The sequence below is a fragment of the Tursiops truncatus genome, chromosome 11, assembly GCF_011762595.2.
Source record: "Tursiops truncatus isolate mTurTru1 chromosome 11, mTurTru1.mat.Y, whole genome shotgun sequence".
Lineage (NCBI taxonomy): Eukaryota > Metazoa > Chordata > Mammalia > Artiodactyla > Delphinidae > Tursiops > Tursiops truncatus.
In genome coordinates, this window is record NC_047044.1 from 57,407,995 (window position 1) to 57,426,392 (window position 18,398).

The 18,398-nt window shown below is 54.3% G+C and overlaps 2 protein-coding genes across 8 annotated transcripts; one reads left to right on the plus strand and one right to left on the minus strand.

Annotated features, from left to right (window-relative positions):
* The first annotated feature begins 3,084 nt into the window (after positions 1-3,084).
* On the plus strand, positions 3,085-10,094 carry ARHGAP9 (Rho GTPase activating protein 9). 6 transcript variants are annotated; one of them, XR_004528926.2, is made up of 18 exons: positions 3,159-3,489; positions 3,764-3,987; positions 4,949-5,173; positions 5,361-5,474; positions 5,670-5,774; positions 6,005-6,066; positions 6,195-6,285; positions 6,494-6,634; positions 6,732-6,830; positions 7,060-7,201; positions 7,304-7,411; positions 7,786-7,884; positions 8,057-8,134; positions 8,282-8,335; positions 8,584-8,718; positions 9,074-9,179; positions 9,467-9,598; positions 9,814-9,891. XR_004528926.2 is itself a non-coding variant. In XM_033866416.2 (17 exons), exons 1-17 carry the CDS (start codon positions 3,174-3,176, stop codon positions 9,983-9,985), a joined length of 2,271 nt encoding a protein of 756 aa, XP_033722307.1. In that variant the 5' UTR covers positions 3,085-3,173; the 3' UTR covers positions 9,986-10,094. The 6 variants fall into 6 exon arrangements, 4 of the variants coding, with proteins under 4 accessions (XP_033722307.1, XP_033722308.1, XP_033722309.1 ...); XR_004528927.2 differs by having other exon boundaries at positions 9,470-9,598; XM_033866416.2 differs by lacking the exon at positions 9,467-9,598 and having other exon boundaries at positions 3,085-3,489; positions 9,814-10,094.
* Positions 10,095-10,245: 151 nt separating this feature from the next.
* On the minus strand, positions 10,246-18,039 carry GLI1 (GLI family zinc finger 1). Of its 2 annotated transcripts, XM_073788471.1 has the most exons (12): positions 17,723-18,039; positions 17,223-17,349; positions 16,900-16,992; positions 16,439-16,634; positions 16,040-16,184; positions 15,598-15,687; positions 15,370-15,507; positions 14,907-15,056; positions 14,122-14,286; positions 13,388-13,618; positions 12,602-12,869; positions 10,246-12,180 (listed from the first exon to the last, which is right to left on the minus strand). In XM_073788471.1, exons 2-12 carry the CDS (start codon positions 17,320-17,322, stop codon positions 10,436-10,438), a joined length of 3,321 nt encoding a protein of 1,106 aa, XP_073644572.1. In that variant the 5' UTR covers positions 17,323-17,349; positions 17,723-18,039; the 3' UTR covers positions 10,246-10,435. The 2 variants fall into 2 exon arrangements, with proteins under 2 accessions (XP_073644572.1, XP_033722313.1); XM_033866422.2 differs by lacking the exon at positions 17,723-18,039 and having other exon boundaries at positions 17,223-17,610.
* Between the last annotated feature and the right edge of the window lie 359 nt (positions 18,040-18,398).

Genomic DNA, 18,398 nt, shown 5'->3' on the forward strand with positions numbered 1-18,398 from the left:
TATGGAGTTTGTGGTGGGGAGTGTGAAAACACTGGGCTAAAAGGAGAAAGCCTCTGTAAACCACACTGTAAAATTTGGACTTTACTCTGAGGAAAATGGGAAGCCTTTGAATGGTTAAGTCAGGGGAGTGGCAGGCCATTTTTATGTTTTAGAAGCATCACTCTGGCTGCTGTGCCAAGAATGGACTGGAGAGGAGTAGAACTATATGCAAGGAGACTAGTTCAAAGGTCATATTATCTGGGCTGAAAAGGGCAGTAGTTGTAGGGATTAAAGGAAGTAGGCAGGTTGGAAAGATTCAGTAATCAATTAAATGTGAGTGGTGAGGAAACAAGAGAAATTAAGGTTGGCTGCCAGGTTTCTGGCATGGGCAATTGGGTACATCCTCTATGTACTCCAACAGATGATAGTATTTCCCCTATCACAGTGTTTATCACACTGTATTTTAATTGTTATGAGAGGGCATCTGTTTTTTTTTTTTGGCCAAGCCAAAAAATGAGAAATCTCAGCTCCCAAACCAGGGACGGAACCCATGCCCCCTGCAGTGGAAGAGCCGAGTCCTAACCACTGGACCGCCAGGGAATTCCCCAAGAGAGGGCCTCTTAATTGACAATGCCTAGCACATGGTCCTTGCCCTGGCACGTATGGCAGTAAGCATTCAATAAATATTTATAAATTTAAATTTAACTTGGGAGTTCCCTGGTGGCCTAGATTTTAGGATTCCGGGCTTTCACTGCCATGGCCCGGGTTCAGTCCCTGGCTGGGGAACTGAGATCCGTCAAGCAGCATGGTGCAGCCAAAAAAGAAAATAAATAAATAGGGGCTTCCCTGGGGGCACAGTGGTTAAGAATCTACCTGCCAATGCAGGGGACACGGGTCCCAGCCCTGGTCCGGGAAGATCCCACATGCCGCAGAGCAACTAAGCCCATGCGCCACAACTACTGAGCCTGCGCTCTAGAGCCCGCAAGCCACAACTACTGAAGCCCGCGTGCCTAGAGCCCATGCTCCACAACAAAGAGAAGCCACTGCAATGAGAAGCCTGTGCACTGCAACAAAGACCCAACACAGCCAAAAATAAATAAGTATATTTAACTTAATAGTTGTACTAGAAGAGAAACAGATTTGGGGGGGAAGCTGACAAGTTCAGTTCAGAACATACTATGTTTGTAGTACCTATGAAAAACCCAAGTGGAGTTTTTCAGTGGACAATGGATTAGACTGGAGCTCCAGAGAAAGAGCTGGACCAGAGATATGGTGCCAGCAACGTATGGAGGTCATTTGAGCTGGGGAGAGAATAAGATCACCTATGGTGTATAGAATGCAAAGGGTACAGGATCTCAGACAGACCTCTGGAGTTTAAGAAGCAAGCAAAGTCCTTCCTTATGCAACAGAGAAGGAACTGCTGAAAAGGTCAACTGTGTTGGCTGTCGCTGAGATGTCAAGCAACATAAGGACTGCAGAGTGTCCCTGCAAAGTTAGGGGTGACCCTATGAGGAGTGAGCTTGCAAAGGTGAGGGAGTGAGGGGAAAGGAAATGGAGACCCCCATTTGGGCAACTTTCTCAAGAAGTTTGCCTGTAAGAAGGAAGACAGAGATAGGGTGGAGAGTACAGTAAAAGGAAGTTCGTCTAAAGATGGGAGAGACTTGGATATGTTTAAAAGCTAACGGTAAGGAGCCAATAAAGAGGAAAAGGATAAAGTGCAGGAGAGATGGCAGAGAAGGCAGAAGAGGATGAGATTTGAGCACTTAACAACCACCAGATGAATGGATAAATGAATAAAGTTGGTCACTATTTTGGAAGTGGAAAGGGAGAGTTGAGAGGTAAGGTTTTCCACAAGTTGAAAACAGAGCAAACTAAGGAAGACATCACTGAGACAGAATCCCAATACTGGCAGCCTGGGCCTCAAGGCCTCAAATCATGTGTGGGGAGGAGAGCTGGCTCTCTGATGTCACCAAGGGGGTGGGGCACTCCCTACCCAACATCTCCAAAGCCAGACAGAAATCCTCACATCTCGCAGTGGAGAGACTGAGAGAAGGGGAAAAGAGGCGTGGTCAGGTAAGGAGGAAGCACAGGCGTGGGGTTTAAAGCTCTGGCAACCGACAGCGGAGGTCAGTTCCCACCTTCCACCAGGGAGAAGCTAACATTAGTCCCCCATTCACCCCCATAAGCTGTCAAAGCATCCTGTACTACTTGTCCATAGTCCCTGATTCAATTGTAATTAATAAATTTATTATGTCATCAGTTAAGATCTGTCTTTAAGCTTCAAGAAGGCAAGGGCTATGTCTATCTCCTTCCCTTCTCTTATCTCCAGTAGCTGACACTGTTCTTTTTACGCAGGAGGTGGTCAGCCAATCCTTGCTAAGAGCATGAATGAATGAACCCACACACTAAAGTATGGTCCCACCCAAGAGGCTTATGTACAGAGGATCATATCAAGGCTGCTCAGCTCCCCAAAACACATCCTAAATTGAGAGGATGGTATTTTCACCTCTTCCTCAAACTCTGAACCCCTCTGTGTTTCTCCCAGCCACTTTCTCTTTCTCTCCAACTTGGTCTTAGTATTTCTCTGGCACTCTGTTTCTCTGTCTTTGTGTTTTTCTGAATCTGCACAGGAAGTACGCAGTTTTAGGTCTGAGGTGATTGGCAATAGAAACATTGGTGCTTGTGTAAATTTAATAAAGAGTCACACATTTTTGTATCTTTGTCATTCATTAACTCCTGTCTCTTTGCCTGTGTTCTGTCTCAGACCTGATTCTTTCTCCTCATCTTCTTGTGTCCAGCTCAAGAGTCCCACCACCACCCAGGACCAGCTCCTCTTGTCCCTGGATCTTCTGATTGGCCCCAGAAGGTACTTGGAGGAAAATCACCCAGCTAGACCCCCTCCTCTGATTTCCTGCCTTGCTGGTCTCGAAGCCCTGCTGACCACATCCTCTCTCACCTTACTTGCATACTTCCTCATTAGTCACATCAGCCAGGACTTCTCAGCCCCCAAAACCTCTTACTGACCCCCACTCAGGCCCTCTGCCTTACCCTCTCCTCTTACCCCAGGCTTTCTATTCTTCCCCTCTACCCCACACTGCTCTTAGAACCATGTCTCTCTGCCTGCAAGTAGCCACTCCTATCCTTTTCTGGACCTCCCTCACCCCTTTTTCCCATAGGTGACAGTACCGACGACAATGCTATCGAGCGGGTGGTGGCCAAGTACCCGGGGAAACCTAGGGCTGGGGACCCGGAGCCCTTCTCAGGGATCCCAGCTCTGTGCCCTGTACGCCTTCACTTACACTGGGGCAGATGGCCGGCAGGTGTCTCTGGCTGAAGGGGACAGGTTCCTACTGCTTCAAAAGACCAACTCAGACTGGTGGTTGGTAAGGCGCCTGGGAACACCCTCCACCTCTCGCCCCATCTTCATCCCAGCTGCCTCCATGACAGAGGAATTCAGCCCTTCCCAGAGCCCAACAACCATCACCCCCAGCCAATCCCTCTGGACTCCTGGTGAGTAAGTCCTCCCCCGTCACCTTCCTACCTCCCTGGCTTCTGGGAATTATTGGAAAGATCCCCTTCCCCAAAGCTTTTGCTAATCCTCTACTCCTACCCCTCATCCCCACCATGGTGTCCCTATCGCCTCTCCTTCCTAGTCTCAAGCCTTCTACATCTCATGTAATTTTCTACCTGCTCTTGTCTTCCCTGTGAGCCCCCAAGATCAGGGACCCAGCCAAGACCCATGGGGGGACCCTGCCCCCAACTCTTCCCATTTTTCTGTTTCCAGGGCCAAAGTTACTTCCTGGCTCCCTGGAGGAGATGTACCTGTGTCAGGAAACCCCAGGCAGAGCCCAGGCTACATCTGAGCAGCCTCCTCCTCTTCCCCCTAAAATGTGTAGAAGTATCAGTGTTAGCAACTTGAGGCCAAGCCTCCTGAAGCCCTTCCAGGAAGGACCAAGTAGAAGATCCCTTTCCCAGGAAGACTTGCTGACAGACGCCGATGCGAACATGGTGAGTCATAGTGCTTCTTCTGAGCAGTCAGTCAACAGACATTTACTGCTGGGCTTAGTTCTAGGCACATTAGCAAACAGGACAGACAATCTCTGACGTCAAGGGATTCCCATGGGGATAATGAACACATAAATAAGATAGCCCTTGGTACTAAAAAGCACTACCAAGAAGCTAAATGTGGTGGAGGATGAATGTAGTGGTCTAGGAATGCATCTCTGAGGAAATGACATTTAGGTGAATCTGCATGAGGAGAGACAGCCCTGAAACAAATGAGGAGATGAGAAGGAATTCTAGCTGAGGGACAGCAAGTAGCAAAGATCCTGAGGGTACGTGGAACCTGCAAAATGATAGAGGGACTGAAAGGCCAGCTTAGCTTTGCTTTTGTCTCTCAGCCTCTTGACTCCTGGCCCAGGGCAGGGTTTTTTGCTGTGTCCTGTCTTGCTAGCTCAGGTCACCAGCAAGTTTCCTCTAGAGATGGAACTCCCTTGATCTTCCTGAAGATTCAGCCCCTCCCCTCTCTCTTACTTACTAGTGGGTGAAAAATGGCCCCTCCTCTCTCACACTCCGCTAGCAGGGGCCTCTGACCCCTCTCTGTCTCCTTTTACTCTGGAGGATGTGAGGGTGGGACGCTCCTCTTGACCCCTCCCTCCATACACACGGAAAGCCTGTTCCCCTTTCCTGAGGTCCTCTGGTGGGGGTGGGGTGGGGGAGGAGGGAAGTTGGCAACAGGAAGTGAGGAGAAAAGCAAAGACTGTGAGGGAGGGAGTCAAAAAAAAAAAAAAAAAACAGAAAAAAAACAGCTGCAGGAGACTAGGGTTTCTTCCTCAGTACCTGGGTCACCCCAGCCAGGAGGTGGTGGTGAGAAAATGGTGGGGGAGAGAGGAGGAGATGGTTAGGAGAGAGAAGATCGGGGAGGGGCTCAGGTAGAATAACTACCTCTTTCTTCCCCCTTTCCTTGCAGGCAAGACCCCAGACCTTCATGTCAGAGCCCCCTGTGTACTGCAACCTGGTGGACCTTCGCCGCTGTCCCCGGTCCCCACCCACAAGCCCTGCATGTCCCCCGCTGCAGAGGCTGGACGCCTGGGAGCAGCACTTGGACCCCAACTTTGGACGCTGCTTCTACATAAATTCGCTGACTGGCTGCAAATCCTGGAAGCCTCCGCGCCACACTCGCACCCGAGAGATGGTGAGACCTTCCCTCCTGCTTGTCCCTTGTCCCTTCAATCTCCTTCTTTCCCCTACTGATCCCCAAAGTAGTATGTTTTCTCACTGGGACTCTCAGAAGATCAGACAAATCAAAAAATTGTTAAGAAGGGTGTCGAGAGCCGATTGAGGTGGCATCTGGATGGAGTTTTGCCTTTCCCTCTCCCCAGAACCCTGGCTCCATGGAGGGGCCACAGACCATGAATAAGGACAACGGTGTCTTGCAACCTCAGGCAAAGGACTCAGAATCTGGCACAGGGACGCCAGGACTTTTCGACTCCCAGGTGAGATTCCCGCCCCCCCATCACATGCAGGAAAAGCCATCGTTTTAGACTTTCTCTTTTATGCAAGACATTCTTCTTCAGCACCCCACCACACCCCCTGACTCACACCCCCACATCCGCACCCCTCTTCCCCCTACAGCCAGGGACTCCGAAGTTAAAGTTTCCTCCACCTGTTTCTCCAATCCCCTCCCCCAGGGTTCACCCTCCCTCTGCAGACTCGCCTCCCAGCTCGACCCCTCAGACCAGCCTTCGGCTCTGCAGTCCCCTCGGCCACTGCCGCAGGTCCTGGACGACCCCCATGTAAGTCTCCCGTTTCCTTGTGAACGTGAAGATCCTCCCTGCCCAGCCCCCAGTTCTTGCCCCTTCAGAAAGGTCTTCCTCTTTCTGAGCGTTCTCTGGGTATCCTCTCTTACCGAGCACCGCCCGCTCAACTTTAAAGGACCTCACTCCTGGGAGATCCCCTGGGGAAAGCCATGGTGACTGTGGGGGGCTCTGGGTGGCTTATTGATACCTTTCCTTCCTCTTGCCAGGAGGTGGAAAGGTCGGGCATGCTCAACATGACGAAGATCGCCCAGGGCGGCCGCAAGCTCCGGTGAGAACTGGGAACACAGCAGGGGCGGGGACTGTCGGATTCCGCGGGTAGCGCCAAGTGTTGGGCCCTCGCGGACGCGAATGTAAATGACCTCTGCACTATTATCACTGCCCCCGCCGCCCCTGCAGGAAGAACTGGGGCCCATCTTGGGTAGTACTAGCGGGTAACAGCCTGGTGTTCTACCGAGAGCCACCGCCGACCGTCCCCTGCACCGTCTGGGTGAGTGTGAGGGAGGGGAGCAGCGGGGGGCACGAGGGGTTCCGGCACAACTTCTACAGGCCTCAGGCCTACCGGGGTTGGGGGGGGGGAGGGGGAGGGCACGTCGAGAGGAAGGAGCGCAGCCTCCCGTGTCCTCGCAGTCCACCGGGTGAGAGGGAGGCCGTGAGGGGAACAGCGCCGTGGCTTCAGTTTCTCCCCGGATCGCCAGGGACCGGCGGGTAGCCGACCCGAAAGCAGCGTCGACCTGCGCGGGGCCGCCCTGGCCCATGGCCGCCAGCTGTCCAGCCGCCGCAACGTCCTACACGTGAGCGCTCTCCCGCTCATCCCCGAAGCCCCGCCCGGCCCGAGGGTGCGCCCCCAGTTTCCCTCACGGGTCTCCCGCTGGGCCTCCCTGCTCTTTATGCTCCTTCCCGCTGACTCAAGCCCTTTCCCCGCGGGCCCCTCAGATCCGCACGGTCCCTGGCCACGAGTTCCTGCTGCAGTCAGACCACGAGGCCGAGCTACGCGCTTGGCACTGTGCACTGCGGGCGGTCATCGAGCGCCTGGTGAGATGGGTGGGAGGTGGCAGGACAGTGACCCGGGAGAGGCTTGGGCGGGCAGAAGGAGTGGAGAAGGAACTGTAGGATGTGGGGTGGTGAGGGACAAGGTGGCAGGTAGAGCCCTGGGGTGGGCCTGGGATGTGTGGGACCCCAGCAGCTGGCAAGGGGGGGTGCAGATTTCTCTCCTAGCTCTCTTCCAACCTCTGATTCGGCCCATCTTGCTGTGCTGATATAGGATCGAGAGAACCCCCTGGAGCTGCGTCTGTCCGGTTCGGGACCTGCGGAGCTGGGTGAACTGAGCGCGGGGGAGGACGAAGAAGTGGAGTCCGAGCCGGTGTCCAAGCCACTGCTGCGGATCAGCAGCCGTCGGAGCTCCAGTTAAGGGGCAGGCCTGGTGGGCGGGGTCTGGGGGCTTTTCCCTGCTCCTCGGAGCCACAGTGGCGGCTGCTCTCATGCTCAGATTCCACTTGCTTCCGCAGGTCGGTGTCCGGAAGGAGCTGAGCAGAACCGGGTACGAAACAAACTAAAGCGGCTTATCGCAAAGAGACCGCCCTTGCAAACCCTGCAGGAGCGGGGTCTGCTCCGAGGTGAGATGGGCTGGGCCACCTAAGGCCCTTCTTAGTGCCTGCTTTAGTGTTTTTTTTTTTTTTTTTTTTTGCTTTAGTGTTTTTGCAAGCACTTTTATTTACATTCCGGATCTCGGCATCAGCCCATTTCATGGATGAGAAAACTTCAGCGAGGCTCAGAGTAGAGCTTCCCAGAACTAGATCAGCAGACTTCTGAGACCACTGCTTTTCCCCCCTGCAGCTGATTGTTGGGGGGAGGGGGTATACTTCCTTGCCCAGACCTGGAACAGGCAGGCAGGAGAGCCAGCCCAACTTTGGGGTGAAGACCCGTGCTAGAAAGAGCTTTCATGGGTGACGCTGTCACTGGCTTCCCACCTCACTCTGTGCCTCCCCAGACCAGGTGTTCGGCTGCCAGTTGGAATCACTGTGCCAGCGGGAAGGGGACACTGTGCCCAGCTTTGTGCGGCTCTGCGTTGCTGCTGTGGATAAGAGAGGTCACTTTCCCAGAGACCCCAGAATCTCCCCTTCTAACAGGCCAAGGCCCAGAACTCCCCACCTCCCCCATCCTAGTCTTCCTTCTGCCCTTTTTTCACTCTACCCTCAGATCCCTCACCAGCACACACTTTAGAGCAAGAATCCTTATCTGCTCCCTGCCTTATCTCCTAGGTCTAAATGTGGATGGCATTTACCGGGTGAGCGGGAACTTGGCAGTGGTCCAGAAACTTCGCTTCTTGGTGGACAGAGGTGAGGTGGCTCTGGGCAGGTGTGGTACTAAGAACTTCATGTATCAGAATCACAGGTGGTTCTGAGTGAGGGAGCTGGCAGAAAAGGGACGTCTTCTGTCTTGAGCTACATGTCTTAGTGCTTGATCTCTTCTTATACATGTTGCAGAGCGGGCAATCACCTCCGATGGGAGATACATGTTCCCAGAACAGCCAGGACAAGGTACTTACATGGAGGGCCCTTCAGACCCTTAAAAGTCACCCACATCATCCCTGCTCCCCGTGGATTCCCCCGTGTCCTGCTTCTGGGGGGTTGTCCCCATCCTGATTTCTGCCGTCTTGCCCCGCTGTGGACCCCTTAGGCATTCCTGTGGTCTGCCTTAACTGAATCTTTTCCCAAACTCCTGATCTCTCAGTTTCTGGGTCCCTCTGGCCATTTCTGAGCCCCTCTGTACCTCCTTCTCCTTCCAGAAGGCCGATTAGATTTGGACAGTGCTGAGTGGGATGACATTCATGTGATCACTGGAGCCCTGAAGCTTTTTCTCAGGGAGCTACCCCAGCCTCTGGTGCCCCCACTGCTGCTGCCCCATTTTCGTGCTGCCCTTGGTAAAGGATGGGAGCCTTGGGCAATACCCTTGATATGGGGTGGAGGGGAAGTGGGGGGAGCATGAGTGATAAAGAATAGAGTAGAGGTTCCCTTATACTCTTCTGTCCCATCCTGAGCACAGAGATGGAAAATAACTTTCAACTAATGTGCCAACTCCAGTTGTTGTTTTGCTGAGTGTTTAGAGGGCTGAGTTTAAAAGAATTCTAAGGTTGCAGTTGGGCTCAGCAAAAAAGAAAGCTGTGATAGATTAATGATGTCGTCACCGAGCATGGGAAAGAGTAGTGAGTTTACCCACCCTGCCCTAGCACCTTCCCTAACCTCACTCCCATGCCCTTCCCATCACTCTCTCTCTAGCACTCTCTGAATCAGAACAGCGCCTCTCTCAAATACAAGAATTAATAAGCTCAATGCCGAAGCCCAACCATGACACTCTACAGTACCTCCTGGAGCATTTATGCAGGTCAGGAAGACTGAACATCTTTGTTCATGTTGGGAGAGGGTGGGATGGGGCCTGCAGCTGGGACTCTGTGTTCAGATGGGGTGAAGGTAGGGAAACACCTAAGTTTAGTGGGTGATGGAGGGAATAGCAACCGCTGTGCAGAGCACATATTACCAGAGTCAAAGCCTTTTTGCTCAGTCAGCATCAAATGGGGAACTGGGGACCAAGACAAGCCCAGGGATGCTGCGAGAGAAATAAGGAAAATCTCACCCTCTCCCTTCCCTCTGCTTTGTCTTTCACTGGGACAGTAGGGATGACTTATTTGGTGGAGTTGGACCTGGGCAGTGACCTCTGAGAGAGCATAGCCATTTGAATTAAAGCCTCCCAAATTGTGAGCAGAGAGGACTCTCAGAGAGGGCAGTCTCTGAAGTTGGGAAGAGGTGGGTGTATCCTAGGTTGTATCTTCAAGTTGTATCCTGAAGGCTTCTCCATTGGTTTCATCTCCGTCCCCCTGGAGGCTCTCTCCTTGATTTTCTTCAGCCGCGGCATGGAGGGATCCCAAAGTGAACTCTTCCTCAAACCTCTGAAGGGTTAGATTTGTTTGCAGTGGCAAGGCTGCTGCCCTATGGCCCTGTCTCTTGGCCTTTGCCCACAGGGTGATAGCACACTCAGACAAGAACCGCATGACCTCCCACAACCTGGGAATTGTGTTTGGACCAACCCTATTTCGACCGGAGCAGGAGACATCTGACCCAGCGGCCCATGCCCTCTACCCTGGGCAGCTCGTCCAGCTGATGCTCACCGACTACACCAGCCTCTTCCGCTGACTGGGGCAAGGTAGAAGAGAAAATGTGTCTCCGGTGATTTCTGTTGGATAGCCTTTGGTGGGGGTTGTTCTGCTTTGAGGATATCCCTTTAAATCCTGTGTCTACCAGATGACTGTCTCCATCTTTGTGAGTTGGACCTGAGGGGTTGGGAAAGGGTGAGGAAGCTTCTCTAAAGAGGGAAGTGGATGGATTAAACCCTGCTTCTCTAGTTCCCTGTCATTACCCCTCCCCCAAGATAACATATAAAGCAGGGCTCTTTCTGATGCAGTTCCTTTATTATCAGGAAACAGTGTCATTATCAAATTCCTCCCCAAATATAGTTAGACTGTGTACAGCCCCAGCCCATACCTCCCATCCCTGGGGTATTCCAGGGGGCTATGGCTCCTCCTCCTGACTCCTTTGTGGGGATGGAAACCCCTTAGGAAATGTGGATCTGTGCTTCCCCACTCCTTAAGCACTAGAGTTGAGGAACTGTGTCTCCCCAGGCAGGGATCCCAGTAAGACACTCATGTTGCCCACAGCCATGTTGGGGGTCCCAGAAGGAGGTGGGGTATGTTCAGAGCTGTCCCTCTGATCGTGGGAGGGGGGAGGACTCAGCCCCTGGGGCTCATCCAGAATAGCCACAAAGTCCAGCTGAGTGTTGTCGAGATCAAGAGAGTCCAGAGGGTTACACACCTGCCCCTCAGGAGGAGGGTACAAGGCTGGGCCCCCTCCCAGCCTGCCCACCTCAGGATGGCCACAGCTGGGGTTGGTGCCGCCTGCCTTGAGGGGCCCATAGCAAGTGGGCAGTGGGGGCAGAAGTCGGGGTGGTGCTGCTGCCCTGTGGGAAGCCTTGTTTGCCCCTACTGCAAAATTTTCATGGCATGATGAAAGGGTAGGATAGGAGCCTGACTTGTGATTGGGCAAGTTGGGTACAAAGCCAGGTCCATATGTGGCCACTTGTGCCTTGGCAGGGCTCAGGCTAACCTGGGAACCCCCCAGAAACTTGGGACTCTGGTAGAGAGGGTCCTGGACTGGGGGGTCTCCCCTGCCCCCTCCCTCCCACAGCAGCTCCTGTTGAGACTGAACATAATTACACACAAGCTGCGCCTTGAGCTGTCCTGTAGAATGAGTAGGGCACTCAAAATCCAGGCTGGGCCTGGGTTCTGAAGGAAGATAATCAGGAGGTGGCTGGGTATAGGTGCCTGACTGGGGATACTGGGGAGGGGGAGGCTGGGGGAAGTGGGAGAATAGAGGCTGTGAGCGTGGAGGCCCCTCACTGGGGTGGGCATTGAGGCAGGGTGCCAGTCCTGTGGAGTCAGAACCCACTGGACACCCCTGTTCCGGCTTCACCTGCACTTGTCCATAATGTTCAAGACGAGGACACTGGCCGTAGGCTGCAGCTGGAGGCTTGGGGCCTGGGTACAGCCCAGAGTGGGAAGGGAACTCACCCCATGTTTCTGGGGTGGGTTCAGGATAGGAGACCTGCTGGGGACAGGGGTTGGGGCCGTAGTTGGTAGGCGGACCAGGCCCAAGAGGCAGGGAGCCTGGACCTCTAGCTCCATAAGGCTCAGCTGCTGCCCCCTCAGGTCCCCCATATCCCAGAGTATCAGCAGGTGGGAAGTCCATATAGGGGTTCAGACCACTGCCCATCATGGAGGTCCCAACCTCTGGCTCCTCCCGTAGCCCTCTGGTATCCATGGTGACATTCTCAGTGATGCTGGGGGGCTGTGGTGTGTAGACAGAGGTTGGGAGTTGGGGATCAAAGTTCCGTCCTCCTCCTGCCACTGTGGGGGGTGTGTGGACACAACCCAAGCTCTTGAACCGCTGGACTCTGGCTGGCGCAGGGCGGTCTGCAGCCCGGGCCGGGTCACTGGCCCTCCGGGTGACCCCTACATTGGGGCTGTATCCTGGATACTCAGCTCGGCTTCTCCAGGGAGGTGCAGGAAGACCCCCCATCCGATCCAGGCTGGGTGCTGCAGTGGGTGGGGTACCACCTCCCCTGGCTGAAGCATATCTTGCCCGGAGCAGGTAGTGCTGGGCAGGCGTGAGGCCAGGCAGAGAGGATGCCCCGTTCTCTGGTGGGGAACCAGGGGGGAAAGGGGAAGCCAGGGAGGAGCGGCGGCTGACAGTATAGGCTGAGCTGACGCTGCTGGAGCTGCTGCTGCGGCGGTCAAGAGATACTGGGGGGCCCAGGCGGCGAGACCCAGGAGTGCCTGCAAGTGATAGGTAGAAAAGGCAGGGGGGCCAGGGAGCCCTCTGAGTCTCACCCTGCCTCCCCCAAGGGATAGCCTTGTCCTGGAATCCCAAGGAAGGCTCCTTAACTCTAACCACTCAGTTTTGTCTCCTCCTTCACCCATGCCCTTTCTGCTTCTGGGTCACCAGGGATTCAGGGTCGCTGTGAACAGTCCTACAGGTTGTACACTGCACAATCATAGGGGACAGCATTTGCATCATAGACTTTGTATGTCACAACAATTTTCTGATAGATGGAAGGAAAGCGTCTTGAGGAAGGAGGACGTTTTTCTAATTGTACAAAGGAGCTGTATAGCAGCCCTGAAGGGTGAAGTCCTCCTTCCAACCCCAGGGAAGGTCCAGGTCCCAGCCTAGCAACCACCCCCAACACCCATCTCTCACCGGTGTGGGTCAAGCTGGGCAGTTTGAGGCCCCGGGGCCCTATTGGTCGGAATTGGTGTAGTTGGTCCAGCCTAAGGTTCTCAAGGCGGCGAAGAGTAGACAGACCAGTGCCAGCAATGCAAGGCCCCTCGTCCAAGCTAGACAGGTCCTCAGTGCTGCCCCCTGCATTTCCAGTCATTTCCACACCACTGTCTGTGTTGGCTGCGCTGCCTGCTGGGGAGTGGTCACTGCTGCAGGACGACTGGGCCCCAGGGCTTGGCTGTGGCTTCTGTGGGGAAGATGAAGATGAGGGCTAAGGGTGGCACCCACCCCCCTTCCCCACAGTTCCCTGAACTTGGTGAGTGGCTAAAGCCTGCGTCCCAGTGACTGCTTAAGGGTATGGAGAGGGCCGAGCAAGTGAAAGACGAGGGCCAAAGGTGATGAGAAGAGCCTAGACTACCTTGACTCAAATTTGGGCTCTATGACCTTGAACAATTTCTCTATGCCTGAGTTTCCCTATCTGAAAATAGGGAGAGTAAGTTCCTTTCTCATGAAGTTGTTGTGAGGAGTACGTGAAATTATACAGGCACAAGGCCTAAAATAATATACTAATTCCTATATATGAGTTTGTTGAACCCATGAAGTAGTTAATTACACTAAAATCCCTAGAATTGAGGTAGCCCAAGGAGCAAAACTTGGATAAGAGACTGGGGGACCAGCCACAGAAGAGAGATTTGCACAGTTGGGAGGGGACTAGAAAGATGTCGGCAGGGCAGGTGGGGGTATAGAGGCAGGGGGTTGCCTCACCATGGCACCCTCCGGCACAGCCAGTCTGCTCTCCTCCCTGATGGGGCCTCCGTCCCGCTCCCTCTTGGGCTCCACTGTGGAAAGAGCCGGTGCCCGGGGCAGGGGGCCATCTCCTCGGTGCCGCTTGGTCACGTGGGCGTCAGGACCGTGCACTGTCTTGACATGTTTCCGGAGTGAGCTGGGATCTGTGTAACGTTTGGTGCAGCCAGGGAGCTTACACACATAGGGCTTCTGTTGAATGGAGAGTGAAGACAGCAGGCAAAAGGATCAAAGCGGGAGAATTCAGAAGAAATGGGAAAAAGTGGTGGTAAGTGAGGATGAGGGGGGTCAGGGAGAATGCATAGCACCCAAGGAAATAGGAGAGTAGGGCCCTTGGAGTCAAGGATGAAAGAATCAAGGGGAAGATGAGGAAAACTGACAGCCCAGGGCTGGGAAAGATGAGGGCGTGAACCCAGGTCTGTGAGGCCTCATAAATTCAGGGGTTGAAGGGACCAGGGGGTCTCTTCTAGTTAGAATGTGTCTATTTTAGTTTAGCCCTTTGGCTGGTTAGAGGAGGGGTGGTAAGTGGAAATTCTTGGTTTCAGAAAGACCTTCTTCAGGTGAATTATATGGGTCGGGGGTAGGGGGAACTCACCTCTGTGGAGTGGGTGCTGGACTAAGGGATTTCTTATGGGGGAACCTCCCCAGTAGGTGGCTTCTTTAAGTGGGGAGGGTCTCTTGAGTGGGGCATTCACCTCATTGGAGTGGGTCCGATTCTGGTGCTTGGCTCGGTCACTGGCATTGCTGAAGGCTTTACTGCAACCCTCGTGTTCACACATGTATGGCTTCTCACCCGTGTGTGACCGCAGATGTGTCTTCAGATTTTCCAGGCGTGAGTATGACTTCCGGCACCCCTCAAACTAGGGGACATGGGGGTCAAAGGATCGCTCTCAGACAGAAGGACATGGAGATTAGTGGAACCCTGAATCTCAAAAGGGACATACATCAGAGAATATAACTCAGGATGGGAGAGCACTGGGGCTTCAGAATTCCCAAAATTCAGGGACAAGGGCAGGCAAGAGCTGGGGGAACAGAAGTAGCTGGAGGAACTCGGCCTGCAGGGACATGGAGCTGAGGCAGCGAGCAGCCCCTGGTCAAACCAGGGCACGTCTCCTGCATGGGGAGCCCAGACTGTCTTAGGAGGGGTCATCCGGGGAGTGTGTGTCCTCAGTGCAGGGCTTCCCCATTAGGCAGAGTTCCAGACCCGGTGCCTAGGGCCCACTGTACTTCTAGGGGCCCACAAAAATGTTTTAATTTCTTTTAAAAACAAGGGGAAAAATTAGCTTTTAGGTCCAAGAAAGTGTTCTAATATATAATATCAATATGTTCATCTTCATACCAACCTAGTCATAAAATACAATTTTTGAATATTTGTTTATGGAGGAAGGGACCTATGGAGGCAAAAGTCAGATTGGGCCCTGCCTTGGTGGGGAGCCCCGATTTAGAAAGGAGCCCTGAGCTTGGGGAGGGGTTGCCTCACCGTGCACTTATGTGGCTTCTCGCCTGTGTGTCTGCGCATGTGCACCACCAGCATGTACTGGGCTTTGAAGGGCCTCAGCTCCCTGGAGCAGCCCCCCCAGTGGCACACAAACTCCTTCCGCTCTCCGTGGATGTGCTCGCTGTTGATGTGCTGAGGGAGAAGATGCAGAGGTTCTCTGTGGTTCCCTATGCCCCTGAGATCCACAACAGACCTTCCCTGGACCTCCCCACCACACCATATCCCTCCATGGCTTCCCATCATGGGGGAAGAAGAGGCAGGAAGAACATCATAGCCCACAGCTCCGTTCTTCCAAGTTTCTAAAACAAAGCTACACCTCCTGAATTTCTGCCTACCCACTGGGCACCCAACCTCTGACCTCCTGCCCTTAGCCTGATTCCACCATGTCCCACCCAGAACGTCCTACAGGCTCCAGCCAGCACTCCTGTTACCCCCTGCGGCTCACATGCACCAGCTGCTCTTGGGAGTCGAATTCCTGACTGCAGCCATCCCAGCGGCAGTCAGTCTCATACACAGAATCGTGCTCAGGCTTCTCCTCTCTCTCCAGGTCTTCCCGCCCATCCAGCATCCCCAGCAGGGGATCCTAGGGTAGGAGAGAAAATCCTAGTGTCACCTGGGTGACAGCTTTTGTTTCGCTCAGGTTGCAGAGGTGAAGCTCCCCGCTCCCCCTTACCTGTGTGCCCGTGGAGTTGGGGCTGCACATATCACCTTCCAAGGGCTCCTCTGGGCGCTTGCTAAGCAGCGCATCCAGCTCAGACTTCAGCTTCCCCGAGGGCAGAGGTGAGGATGGTGAAGGGAGAAGTGAGCAGGAAGAAGGGAGAGCCCAGCCAGGTCTTCCTGCCCTGAGTGCCCCCACCCAAGCATCTGGAACCCCTGGGTTTGGAAGAGACTTCCTCCTTAGACTGCACTGGTGTGTGGGATGGGTGAAAGGTGGGATCTCATTTGGAAGAGACTGATTCAACCCCAAGGAGCGAATCCCAGCACCCACACCCCTTAATTTTTCTGGCACTGAAAACTTTTACGTCCTCTGTTCTTCATTCACCTTTCCTCTGAAAAGTCTACCACCCGCCCACCAGGAACTGAGGGAAATCAGGTGACAATATGAGGACTCTCACCTGGCAAGTTGAGAGGGGTCCCCGGGACTGAGGATGTGGCATCATCCCACCCTGGGTGGGCTCATGGGGACCACAGGGCTGGACCCCGAAGGAAGGCGAGGTCCCTTTTTGGTGATTCATCTGGGGTGAGAATCCCAGAGATGGGCTGAGGAGGAGGAGGAGAGGCAGTTACTTAGGACTATCATCTCAGAAAGCCTCAGGAGTGCTTGAGCTCTTTGGAGGGTTTCTGGAAGACGGTATGGGAAGTGGTTGAGGCAGTCCCAGGGAAGTACTGAGCAGGGCTTCCACGCCTTTGAAGTGATAAGGATTCAAATAGGGTCAGGTGGTTTGGAGGGCTTGAGGCTTTTAATGGGGTTTGGTAGGGCCTTTAGGGGCCTCTTAGCCCGAGGCTGTCTGCACCTCATGGTGCCGATGGAGAGGTGACCATAGGAGCCCCCCGGAGATGCACAGCGTGAGTTGATGAAGGCCACGAGGGAGCTGGGTGAGGTGCGGATAACTGTCTGCAGGTCCAGGCTGGCGTCTGACAGAGGTGAGATGGAGAGAGCCCGCTTCTTGGTCAATTTGACTGCACTCCGGGGAGGAGGAAACAGTGGGGCTGGGGCAGGAAACAGGGGAGATAGATACGGTAAAGGAGCATGTCCCCCATGCATGCAGCCCATGGGTCCTGACTCTCAGCCAGAAGAAATGACACCAGACTCTGCCCTGTTGACCCCATCTGTGACCTCTTGATCATGCTCTGATTCCTTGATCCCATCTCCAAGCATTTCCTCTTCCAAAGTAGATGCCCTGCCCTCCAACTTTCTCCCTCAGGACAAGTCCCAAAGAGGCAGAAAGGAAAGAGATGTTGCCCGAAGCCTCACCCTCTGTGCAGCTGCTGGTCTCTCTGGCTGGCCCGTAACTGTGGGGGCCGGACATGAGGGTGGCCTGGTGGCAGAAGGGCAGACCAGGCAGTCCTAGAAAAGAGATACAGCTGGAATGGGGGTTGGGAATGGAGGACACATAAGGTCTCACCTCGAAACCCCAGGTAAGGCCCGATCCCATATTCCAAGCACCAATGACATGGGGCCTCAGATCTTTTTGTATATGGGAAACTGGCATGGGGCCTGCAATAGACGAGGGATCCCTGGGACTGGGTGAGAGATCTGCCAGTCATCAAGGTCCGGGGATCGGTGTACGCACTGACCTTCTGTCCCCATGCTGGGGGCCCCCTGACTGGGGAGGGGCCGGAGACAGCAGGGCTCGCCATAGCTACTGACTGGCGGTGGGGTCATCGAGTTGAACATGGTGTCTCAGAGGAGAGTGTGGGGACACTGCAGGAGGGGAAGGGAGATCTGCAAGTTATAAAGGCAGGAGAGAAATATGGAAGGTCAGGTAACTAAGTCAGGTGCCGAACCCTGGGCAGAGCACCTCCAAGATATCTGCCGTGGGAAATCAAGTTGAAGTGAGCTTCACTCAGCCAGGGGACGGTAAGGAGAGAAATCCCATAGAGGTAGAGGCAGTCTTGGGGATCTTTGTGGGAACCAGGTGGGAGCTTTGCCTGGGTGGTGTGTGTTTGTGTGTGTGTGTGTGTGTGTGTGTGTGTGTGTGTGTTTTATACCATGGGCCCTCTGTTTCATCTTGTTCTGACCATGGGCCAGCTTTGAGGGGGTGGGATGGGGGAACTCAGGAGGAGGAGTGACTGACCTCAGGCACTGGGCTGGCTGCTCAGCCTGAGCCCCTCTCCCTTTCTTCATTTGTTGCTCGCTGCCTAGGGACAGCCCGTCTACAACCTCTCCAGTGTCCAGCAGAGGGAGCCCTCGCCACAGCCCAGAGAGGCTGACGGGGCCAGGAGGGAGCCCAGAAGATCTGTCCTTTCCTTTCTAAGGCAGAAAACTGGGTGGAAGGGGATAAAGTTTCTGAGGAGAGCCTCCAGGGTCTGTTGGGTACAAAGGATGGAAGCTGGTGTTATTCAGGGGTGGTTTGAATCTGGGCGCCCGCCTAACTCTTTTGGTCTGTTTTGCGGGAACGGGAAAGGGGCTGTGAGGGAAAACTTTGGGAGAATACACAGACACACAGACACACACACACACACACACACACACACAAGTCATCCATTGGAGAGGAGTAGTGAGGGAGAAGAGGGTGCCGCTGTCCGCTTTTCTCCTCAAACTCCAGTTTTTACTCCACCCCGGGTTTTCCGGTCTCCCAGGACTGAGGGTGGGGTGGGGCGGGGTAGGGTGGAGAGCGACAGGGAGCGGGCCGGCCGGCGCGGTGGGTGATCCCAGGATGCTGGGATTTAGGGTGAGGGCGGGGGTAAGATGGGGAGCGGAACCCGGACCCCATGACCCAGCCCGAGCCCCGCAGCCTGGGCTGTACTCTT